The following is a 12,159-nucleotide window of genomic DNA, read 5'->3' as shown; positions in this document are numbered from 1 at the left end:
TCAAGTTTATGAGATTCTCTGTCTCAAAGAGACTGCCATATTTATAGGAATTCATGAAATTGTACAGAAATTTTTAGAAGAGCAGTGGAAGAATCCTGTTGTACGAAGAACCACATTTTGATTTGCTAATATGGTGCTCAGAAATTCATTTAAACCCAGGGTAAGCTAAAATACAAATTTTTTTTTTCTGTAACAATACATTGCTTTTTGTGGAAGGATAGTCTGGCTTGGCCGAAGGGGGAAAAAAAAAAAAAAAAAAAAAGAAACCTACAAGTTGATCCTGCTTTGTTCATGGCACCATGCACACAGCTCAGAAACTGACCTTAGGCGATTTAAGTTCTCCTCGCCGCCAGTTGGTATCAATCCTGTGTTGTCTAATGTAGGCGCTTTTCCACGGACTGTGTATAAAGCCTGGTTTTATTACTTTCCTCCTCTTGATATGTAATGGTTCATCAATCCCTAATATGAATTTTTAAAAAAGGGGGGAGGGGAAGAGATGAGGCCACCCCAAATAAAACAACTTCTCTCCCTCCCAAACCTTCACAGTGACCTCCGACATTAAATACTGCATTGACGTAACAACCTCCCACATGCCATATTTGCATTGTGTGTCAGTGACACCGCCCTGCTCCTCGGCTCTTTGTACTACATCTTTCCGTGTCGTTTAAGCACAATCATTACCGTAATCGTGGCTGAAAATGCTCTAGTTCATCACGCCTTGCTGGCAACCTACTAGCTTGTTCTGAATTCCCCTTTCTGAGGCAACGTAGCAGAATATTGTCTTTTTCAAATGGGTATCGTTCAACAAACTCCATCATAACCACACATGCGCTCATTTTGGAACCGTTCAAAAAGTAAACCTTTCTGTCTGCAGCCCTCCTCTCTAGTGGCCCATTTTCATTACCTTTAAGTTCACTGTGACTCTTGGTATTAGTGAGCTTTTAATTCTTTTCTTGATTTCTTGAAAGGCTGTGTGCTTTTGGCATTGTGCTCTCCCGGCTGGAATTTAAGTATAGCTATGCGCTGTCTGAATTGACACTTAAGCGTCAGTGCTTTCTTTTAGCCTTGCTAGTACAGATAATTTTTTTTTTTTTTTTTTTTTTTACAATTCTCTCACCCATCTCTCTTTTCTATGGCAGCTCCTTTCTCCACCGCATCTCATTATGAGCAAGTCTTGTCTCTTCCCAGTATCTGGATTTCACTCTTCTGCTTTTAGCCCCTTCCCTGGTGTCTCCATCTGCAAGTCTTGAACTTACTGCTCCTTCATATTACTGCGCACCTCACTAAGGCTAAGCAGTCTACAATATTGCTTTCTTTGTCTGTGCTCTCATGCCTGGCCATATTTATTTTTACTTCTAAGATCACAAATGTAGGCTCATTCCCCTCTCAACCTTCTTTTTTCTCATTCTGTCTCCTTAATGCATTTTCACTGAAATTTGTAAGAGGAGAATCTTTAGAGAAGATTTAAGAGGTTAGACACCTGGTTTCCACTGCAAAAGAAAAGTAATTAATTTAGCTGCCTTTACAAACAGCCAGATACATTCACATTGTCATGTTTTTTAAAGCATTTGCATCAACCTCTCACAAGTTCTTGTCTCCACACTCCGAGGCAGCCTCGACAGGTCCCCGTGTTTGCCCCTGTCCAAGAGGGACACTGCTCTGAGATCACTTGCATGTGCTCTGCCCCCCAGAACAGACTCCTTGTCCATATAATTCTCCTTAAAAATAAAAACTTACACTCTTCATGTGCTCCAATATGTGGCTACTTTCTTGGGAGCCTTTTTTTGCCCATTTATTTACCCACCATATCTTCTTGATTTGGCACGAGCAGGCAATATCCGTGTGGCTTACGGATTGTGTGTCCCTCTCTAAGCAATCAAGTTAGCATTTTCTCCCCCTACCATGTGCCATTGTTAATTTTCCTACAGATGACGTGAAATTACAGCATCCCTTCTACCCGACCACTGAAACAGTTTTTCCTCCATGTTATTTATAAACTGCAAGACTATACTCCTATCAGTTTTACATCTCAGCTCTTATCTGCTTTGGTTGTATTTTGAATAAAAATAATCCTTAAAAAGCAAAAATAATTGTATTTTAAAAACACACACCTAGTACACTTTATAAATAGGATGTTCAAACTTAACTCTAGTTTCATTTCTAGTACTCCATGGATTATTTCTGCTTCTTACTTTCAACAGAGATACACACTACGTAGTTCAAAGCATCACTAGCAGTAAATTTAAAGTCACCCGAATTGCCTTCATAAAACTTTAAGCTTATTATGTAAATGAACTGCACTTTTTACAACAGCAACACTTTGACTATTACATCCATCTTTTTGCTCAGCCTTACCCTCCTCTTTGCATTTCTCTCTCCAGAGAAGATTATCTTCAGCCAGAATTCTCCAGTAACGGCATGTCTGGGCTGCCTGCAGAAGGTCCCTGGGTTCCAGGAATGACAGCACGTACAGTGCCAGCTGTAAAAAAGAACAAGACAGTGTATTCTCGGCATTGCTTTTGAAAGGAAAAGTGAAGTAACTCGAAGTATTATCACACATCAGGGGCTGAAATACAGAAAATTGAAACAATAAATTATTAAACAATCTCAGAATCTTAACAGAGCTACAGTTTATTCCAGTGGGTACATGAAAGTATAACAACAATCATCTTAAGTAACTAAATCCGTACACATCACATCAGAAATTATTCTTGTATTTGCAAGAGAGCAGATGTCAGCTGAAATCACAATTATCTTTTTAAAAATGTAGTCCACAGTACTTTGAATCATTAACAGAATTGTTACTAAATAATTATGCCTATGTTATTTTAGCTAACAAGTATACCAAAAGTTATTTTGAGAGTTTAGCTGGAAAATACAACACTCACCATGTGAGCAAATGGGAAAGTATGTTGCGATGAGTAACGTCACTCAGTAAGCCTGAATCCAGAAAAAGTAAATGCTACGTGCACTTGAGTTCAAAAGCACTCTGCAGCTATAGGGAATGCAGCATACCTATAGCTCATTTCTGATTAGAATGCAAACACACTCCTCACTGTTGTTACGGGGAGTTTTACGGACTGGGATGAAGAAGGACTGAAATATGTAACTTCGATACTGTACACAGTATGTTACCAAAAACATATGGGAAATCCCAATAAGCACCAGAAGACAAACAGAAGATGAACTTTTCCATGTGACAAAATTAAAGGTTATTGGGAGAATTCAGACCTCAGTTGACTGAGCTAAGCCATATAATGACCACGATAAAACCCCCAAAATCTCCACAAATATCTTCATATGTATTGAAGTCTTAAGCGGGGACAGAGGCATCTAAAACACAATCCAAAATACAGGGACAGCTATCCTTAAAGGGTATGATGACCAAGTACAGCTTTTCTCCTTGACAGCAACAATGCACCTCCCCAGTCACGGGAAACAGAAGTACAAGAGGCAGGAAAGTCCCTTCCATGGCTAAAAACTCTGTAGAAAGAACAATATTGATAAAAAGTGATGCAGAAAACTACTTACCATGCTGAAACAGTGAGGTCTGTCAGTAACTAATAGATGCAAAAGTTGTCAGGGAAATCAGATTATCCACTTCTGCTTCACATATCTTTTTGTGTTTAGGATTTTTTATTTAATTTTTAGCTGGAGTTATGAAGTATATAAATAGAATCTACCCTTCAAAGCAGCACAGACTGAAATTGAGTAAGGAAGTCATAACCATAGGTTGTTGACCTCAGCAGATTTTTGACCTTATTATGTGAGAAATGTTTACTTTCAGTAATCTAGACCAGCCAGTGACCGAGCAGGAAATAAAAATTCAGTACGCCAGAACCATTTGCATTTTGACTGCACAGACACCTTGTTTGCAAGTCATCACCTGCAGCTCACGTCGAGCATGTAGGGGACTCCACATTTGAGGGACCTGTGACTTAAGTTATGCATTAGATCCCGTATGCACCCCAGGCCATAAACCTGAGGAATCTTCCTTCTGTCCCTACTCAGGGAGTCAGCATTTAGGATCTGGTCTAAGGCTCTCTATTACAAGAGCGACAACTGTACCCATCCTTTTAGACTTTCCGTCTTAATTCCTGGTATGTAAAATTATTTCAGAAGTGCTGTTTCCTAACACACATCAGATAGTCCTGTATGTCAAACATGAAAGAGATCCTTTCCATTTTTGCTGGATGTTCCTTAACTGACAGCAGTTTGTTTAAATACCACTTGTCCTATCTATACAGATATGGACACTTGCTAAGATGGTGTTAATTGAAACCTGGGAGCCAACTGACTCTAAAACAGGTTACATATGGGTGACATTTATTTTAGACTATATTTATCTAAATAGTTATCAAGGGTCAACACAGCCCACAGTTGACTTTAAGATTAGAAGTGCATAAAAGATGACGTCCCTTTTTCTCAGCTCATGGATCTAGTTATAAGAAAACTTCAGGTAGCAAGATCTGACCTTTGACTCAACTGTGACTACTCTCCGCTGTAGTGTTAATAATACCCAATAATAAGCAGTCTTTCACCTTTTTCTTCACTTGCACACATGGCACCAACAAAATTTCTTTGGCTGATTTCAGCAAAACTCCTCATCTGTTGGTTTCTAGACCTGGTTTTCACAAACAAGTAATTTCAGTAATTATTTCTAAAGTCTCAGCAAGAAAACAGGAGTATCCATTTCAGATTAATTGTTTGACTGCATGTTTCCTCAGGAGGAAAGCAAACATTTTCTTGGTTATTCAGCTATTAAGTTACTGTCTTTGCATTCCTGAAAATGTTTTTGAAGAAAAGCCCTCCTGTCCAAATCATCATCTTGTTCTGGTTAGGTAACAAAATCACTGCATTGCATCCAACAGCACTGGAGATAACAATAGATGTTAATGCGGAGCGACAACTCAGGGGAGCACGTTTTCACAGGATGCTGGCTTTGATAGGGAAGCCTGTGTACAGAACTACTGACCCTAACAACTTACTCTTGCCCCCACAGCTCAGTTCGTCACCCCCTACTGCAGCCGGTGTAAGTAGCTGGGGACAGCATCACTTAGGAGATCTGCGTGAAGAATGATCTTCAAAAGGGAGAGGAAATGGTGGAGTTAGCTCCATGGGTTTTTTTGTTTAACTCGGTTAATTTTGGTGACAGTGACTGGGGGTTAGGAAGCTAAAATTATTTAAGCCAGCTTCATGGTGAAGTCAGCCTTTCATGAAGCTAAGCGCTTAACAATATTCTGGTTTCAAGAGAAAAGAACAAACACTAAAAATAAATTAAACAAATTAAACACAAGTAGCTTACAAAGGAGTCAAGAAACGTAAATCAGAAAGTAAGAAACATAAATCAGAAAGTAAGTTTTACAGCTAGAGAGTGTATTTTTTCTGTGAAGAAATTGCTAAAACTGAAATAATAACATGATCATTAGTTACAGTATAACTAGATCATGGGTTATACTTGAATTAGTTTTGCCACTAAATCACGCAAAGACAACTGAGCTGTGAGTTCCTGTTACCAATTCTGTATTAAATTTCCAGATTTAATAGATGCAGAAGTGGCGAAGCATCTTCTGTCTTCTCAAAATATGAAGTCTTGCTGCCTTCCTCCACCTCTGAACTAAGGCTGCTTTGACCAGCTTCTCTAGAAACATGGCAACCATGTAGAGGTCTTACTAAACTCTCTTCTCCTGCCCCAGTGTCCTTTCCACTTACAAAGGCTGCCACAGGAAGTGCTTCTGTAAATACTAATCTCATGTCATGTGTACTAAGGTAATACTCGTTGCATAAATTGCCTCCAACCCTTACAAATGCTAACCAGCAAGGGAAGGCTGTGACTCTTCCTGACTCATGAAGATATGACAGTATATGAAAGGAAAGAGGGTCTTGTACATCTAAGTATTCAAAAACAGGTTATAGACCAGAAAAAATGTCAGGAAACAGAGATAGAGAACAATCTTCAGGTAGTAAGACCATGTTAAAGACAGCAACCAAATACTAGCACCAGAATATCTTTTAAGGACTTGCTTTGTAATGTGTTAGTAACTGAAGATTCACGAAGACGACAGCCCTCAGGAAAATTTTCACATGGAAAACCCAATATGCGGTAGATCTGGCAAAGGAAAATAGACTTCCCCCCCACTCCAAGTAACAAACCAATTTCTAAATCCCTAAAATCAATCAACGTCAGAAGTACCATTTTTAAATGAACTAAAACACATTCACTTAATAATTGTAGCAAACTGGGTTTGTAATCTTTCGCACCCACCCTCATGTTCTAGTTGCAAGAACATCAAAAATTACTCTTCTGTGGACAGCATTTAGTTACACACGCTGAAGAGCACAAATGCTGAAATCTGAATCTTAGTTTCTCTTTAACCTGATAGAAAGTGATCTGATTTGCAGTAAAGGATTTACTGTAAGATATCTGTTTAATTAGGGTTTGGCTTTATCCTGAGTGAGAAGTGCTTTTCTGGGTTTACTTCTGGGTTTTTTTGGTAGAGATTTTAGGGCTCAGTTTGTTTAAAATAAATTCAAAGGTAATATTTACAAAACCCCCACCACTTAAAGCATTAAACATTAATGCTTATACTTACAGAATAATGTGCAGAAAGGTCTTGCATCCGGAGGAAATTTTTGTGTGTGCGTGCCCTAACAGAATTAGTTCTCAAAAAAAAAGCACAATCAGCCCAATTAAGATACAGAGGTATTTTTAAAGCTACTGGGATTTTCTTCAAAGGAGTTCTCCATATTTCCAGGTATCTAAATGCCTATCAAGAAATAAAGGTATGTTAATCTGAAATCACAGCAGCCATGTTATGGCAATGTACCAAATTGTGGACCTCTAACATCAGTTTACATCACTACGTTGGCAAAGCTGAACGCCATAATTAGCAAGGAAGTTTTTAAAAGGTGGCAGCTGATGCACTGCATAGTCCAGTATTAACCTGTATTTCTCACCTCTTTTGGGAGCAAGGAAATGAAGTCTCTTTGAAACTGGGGCTCTATCACTTGCATCATGTGTTTTACTTGTGTTGGTTCACAGCTGTCAATCAGTTCATCTAAAGCAAGTAATTTCTCTGGTCCACTCCAGCTCTGCAAGAAAAAAAAGAAAGAAATGGTAAGCTTAGTTTAATACACTAGTTTGGTTTATATTAGTAAGTGCCATTGCTTTGCCAATAAGGCAAGCTATGCTTCCTTGTCGAGCTATATACAAGCATATAAAGAGCATATAAAAAGCCAGGAAGATAAATGCTCATGTTAATTACACAAAAATGAGAAGTTAATCAACACGAAATATTGAAAATTACTACATTGATTCGTAAGCTAAGAAAGGATTTGTTATACACACACATACAGATTAGCAATTAAAGAGATAATAATATTTAATAATAATAATTAAATTAATTAAGCTTCTTTTGAAGTTCATGAAACTACACACACATTACTGACAATGAAGGGGTTGCAACAGAACGCGCTCTCTCTCCGTCTTTCTCCATCGTGTATTCAAGTGAGATGATAACTTTTAACCTTTATGTTTCATCTGGTAGACCAAAAACTTTAAATGAAACGAGAGGAAAGGAAAGAAAGAAACTTTTTCTAAAAGTACATTAGCTTACTGCCTGCTTATTACTATGGTATGTTCCTAAGTGACAATGCTGTAATTTCAGAATCCTGGCTATAAACCAATGCACGTTTTGTAAGTATCAATTTACACTTGAATAAACACGGAATTTTGATTGGTAATTTTCTTACTTCACATTTTTACTAATGGGCACCATAAAATTTCAAGATTTTAATAAGGCACTCATCTGAGAGCATAGCAGATCAGCATCATTTGTAGAAAAAAATTAGTAACTGAATATACTGCACATCTGAAAAGCATGTCTTAAACTCATCTGTGCTCATCAAAGAGTTTTGATTTGTTATGTGAAAACAATTTAAAGAAAAAAATAATTTCTACAGGAAAAAACAACAGCCACCGCTAACTGATTTAGCAACAGAATTAGAGCATGAATAAAGCCTTAGACAGGAGAGAAAATCGGACATCACAGTTTTTGAGAGCAGATTCACATTCATATTCTTGAACAACTTCTAGAGTGACATTTACAAGTAAATTAGCCCGTACCAATGATATTACAGTTATGGTAAGAGGCTAACTGAAATAAAAAAAAAAAGGCAAGATACCTTACAGTTAAGATTTCTGTATTAATCTGCCATGTATCTCAGGACCTTTATTACTCATGCTCTAAATTTCTGTTCTCTGGATTTGATCCTGACAATTAACTCCAGTCTCTGCAATACTACAATGTTTGTATATCGTGAAGTTTCTGCAGAACAATGAAGCAAGTGAAGGAGAAGGTGGAATTTTTGGAAGTGAACACAAAGCAGATAAATACCCGGCTTTACTCGATGTAGAAAGATCATCATGTTGCATCATTTCTCCCTAATTAAAACGTCAAAATACTTAGAATGTCAAGAAAAGCATCATTTACCCATACGATGACCCACCTGACTTTCAGGTGACCCCGTTCCATCAGGGCAGTGCAAGCAGCTTTGAGCTGCCTTGATTACGGAGCGAGCACCTGCCGGGACAGTTGTGAGAAAGCAGGCAGGGCCTAGCAGCTTGTCCACTCCAGTTACATGCTCTTGGCCCTACAGCAAACGCGTGGCAGATACTGGACAGCCTACCCTAACAGAGGAGGGGAAGGGAGTTCCTATGACCTGCGCCTTTCCACACACTGTTGGCAGTTGGTAAGATGGTCTAAGCTGGCAAGAAAATATTCCCCATCCGTGTGTGTGTATGTAGATTGTCACCATATGAGATGAGGGTTTCTGTGTCTCATATCCAATACCTCAGAATATTGAAAATAAACAAGAATATCTCAGCATAAATTGCAGCAGTGCTGTTATAAACAGCTTTTATTATAAATTTCTTTCAATAGAAACATTTGCATCACAGAGCAGTTCTCCATAAATCATACACTGAAGAACTGTTTATCTCACCAACTTTCCAACTGCTGTTTGTTTCATTAACCCAGAACTTAGCTGGTGTTAGGTACAAACGTTTGCAATCTTTAATCTCATCTGTCAGCCGTGTTTGAATTTAGGAGAATTCAAAAAAGTGAAGGTAATACCTCTGCTACTTCCTTATAATATAAATTTCCAAGGTCAGTCTACCCTTAATTTATAAGCAGCTACATTTATTAAATTGGAACAAGTCAACCTGAAGAGCATTGTTTTTTGCTGTAGCAGACATTGCTACCAGTTACGAACATGTTATTGATTAATAATTTCACTGTACACTATCTTAATCTATATCTCTCTTCCACTTAAGACATTTCTAGTTTTAAAATATAATACAGATCTGAACAGAAAAGGGAAAAGATTCAAGAATGGGAAAGAGATGCTAATGAATAAAAGCAGTATCCTCTTCCATCTATCCATTCATCATTAGGGGATGGCTACAGGCAGCTTCCTAAGGCTCTTTTTAAGCAATCAGCTGCTACAAAATGTTTTCTCGAGGACGTTGTCCCTTTAGCCTTTCACTTAAGCAAACAAACCTCTAGCTGCAGTCGGTAAGGGGTCTCTGAGGGAAACGTTTGGCATGGAAAATTGGGATGAAGCCTTGCCAGAAGAACACAACTGTTTGCATTAACGAAGGCAAGACTAGTAAATTACTGTTTCTGGGCCCCTAGCTTGATCCGTTTGCAAAAAAACTTCATGTAGCATGTTAAGCAGAGAGGGTGAGAAATAAGTTTGTAGCTTTGATGAGAAACAACAGTGAACAAACGTTGCAGAAGAGGAAAAAAAACCATAAACGCGTGCCAAACAGTTTGCAAAGTTTCAAACACTGTAGATGACCAGAGACTTCTGAGACACGCGGTGTAGTGTCCAGATACCTTAGATTTCTACCAGGTGATTCCCTTTCAAATTGAAGATCCTTGTAAAGAATATACTTTATCTTTAAAATGCACTTGTTCAATTGGTTTTCCTTGTCTTCAAAACTTAAGTTTAATTTTAATGTAAAATTAAAATAAAAATAAAATTAAGAATTATTATGGGCAGGGGTTCCTCTAGAAAAGGTAACTCCAGGATTCATTCACATACCCGTTGGAAAGCCAGCAGGGACTACTGATACTGCTCTTTGAATGATTTGAGATTCCTAAACAAACATCCCCCTCTCTTCCCTCCCATTTCCTCAGGGAGGTGTTGATTTGTCAGCCAAGGCCTTTTGGCTGGTTCACACCATTTCCTCATTCAGTAATGCAGTTGCTGCAACCATGGCGCTACCTATCTGAAAACTATCCCTTCTTCCTCCCCTTTACTGTTACGTTTAAATGTCTTTTCTTTCTTTTTTTAGGCGTGTTTATAATCAATATAAACGACACCTTTGCTGCTTCTACAACTTCTACAACTTCCACCTCATCCCTCCTGTCTGACCTGCCATCCTTTTGTCATCTTCTGTTTCTGCACCTCTACTTTTCCATGATCTATGCTTTTCTATCGCACAGCTCTCGTCTGCTAGCTCCAATTTGTACAAATAGAGTTTGTAGCAATTACATCCTTTTTCTATTATAGGTATATTTAGGACACCTATTTTAAAGGGTTTAATTTCAGGGTGCTGTTCTCTGTTACTGAGTTCTGTTAATGGAGGTCTGTCATTACAGAGACGTGCAGGAAGGGCTCTTCTGGAGCCTGCATCTGTCTGACTCTTGGATCAGTTACCGAGAACCCTGCCATCCTCCACCTCAAAGGTATCTCAGTCTGGATAAAAATAGCACATAAGCAAAATTCACTGAAAGAAACACGGTCTACATCAGCAAGTAGTTTGTCACAACGGAGGGGTTCGGGAGCACTGGTGCTGAAGGCCCCACATTAACCCATCCCTAAGACCTTGTCTGGTCCCCTGGGCTGAACATCTGCACCACACATGATGTCAACCTGTCTAGAGGAGCAGCGACTGGTTCAGACCCTTACGTCCCCGCTATGGGTTGGACAATGCAGAGTTTCTTCTGAAAGGAGTTTAAGTTTGTATGTATCAAAACTGTCCCGAGACCCAAACCAATGGGAAATAAGCAGGGATGATCAGACGTGCTTTAAGTCTCCACTATTCCTCTGAAACAAACTGATAGTGGTGATATAGCCAAAAGGGGTATGTAGTTGTAGTGCGGATCTCTCCCACGCTGTGCGTAGAGGTTGTACCCTTGACCTAGTCCCACCACAAGATGCAGAGCAGAAAATGCTGCAATGCTGGTTATGATACAATCTTTACCACCTGCTTCACGTAAGAGGTGGACTGCTCAGTCGCACATTTATGCATTCATGAGCATCCTCAGAGGAGTAAGAAATGGAGAATGGTAAGTAATTTGCATTTAGGTGGCTTAGCCAACTATTTATGTAAAAGCAAGGAACAGTACTCTTGCCAGCCAGAAATGGCAAAAGCATTTTGGACGCTATCTAAACTGCTGAGGAAAAAATGCTTCCAATTTTAGGTAAAATAATAGCATTCACTAGTTACTCAAAGTGATTGCCTATATTTACTGTGTATGGAACAACTTTTCAACATCAATATTCCAATAAAATGCAAATTTTTTATCACATTACTTAAATAAAGCCCAACACTGTAAGTATGTGAAGTAAGAAGAATGAAGAGAGAAAGAGAGAACTTAATAATTTTTAAAGCAGTACCATCTCTGACTGAACTTAGCATGCAGCTTATTTTTTTCTCCTTGCAAGCAACTTAGTGACTTTAAAAATATATCCTGCTTCAAATAAAATAAAATTTCTGGTAAAGGAAAAGAACTTGTAAAGATACACCTGGGCACCGAGTTTTAAAAATGTTACGGTGGATATTAAAAAGGCCTGAAGCCAAGAGCCACTGCAAAACAGAAAAAATAAATAGACCTTTAAGAAATTAAATGGTTTGAACCTATTAAAATGCTTTTCTATTTTTCTTTCCAGACTAACATTTCATTGAAATCAATATACATCTTCATTTTTAAAAGGCAAGTGCAACTACACTTCCAACTGTTTCTCCTTTCTGCATTAGATTTTTGTCGCTTTCAAAATAAAAGGCTTAGATCAACTATAAAACATAACAGCAGCAATAACATATATATATAAAAAAAAATTAAAAAACCCTTAAAGGCCATCTTAAGT

At 38.3% G+C, this 12,159-nt stretch overlaps 1 protein-coding gene across 1 annotated transcript in view; it reads right to left on the bottom strand.

Annotated features, from left to right (window-relative positions):
- Positions 1-12,159, bottom strand: part of FBXW7 (F-box and WD repeat domain containing 7, E3 ubiquitin protein ligase) — a 29,852-nt gene that overhangs the window by 12,142 nt on the left and 5,551 nt on the right. The window contains exons 3-5 of the mRNA XM_009572996.1: positions 6,958-7,092; positions 2,356-2,479; positions 323-459 (exon numbers count right to left, since the gene is read on the bottom strand). Coding sequence (XP_009571291.1) covers positions 323-459; positions 2,356-2,479; positions 6,958-7,092 — 396 coding nt within the window. The remainder of the gene's footprint in view (positions 1-322; positions 460-2,355; positions 2,480-6,957; positions 7,093-12,159) is intronic.

Source organism: Fulmarus glacialis, unplaced genomic scaffold (genome assembly GCF_000690835.1).
Source record: "Fulmarus glacialis isolate BGI_N327 unplaced genomic scaffold, ASM69083v1 scaffold17312, whole genome shotgun sequence".
Classification (NCBI taxonomy): Eukaryota; Metazoa; Chordata; class Aves; order Procellariiformes; family Procellariidae; genus Fulmarus; species Fulmarus glacialis.
The sequence above is the reverse complement of the archived record's forward strand: the minus strand, read 5'-3'. Positions and strand labels throughout refer to the sequence as shown.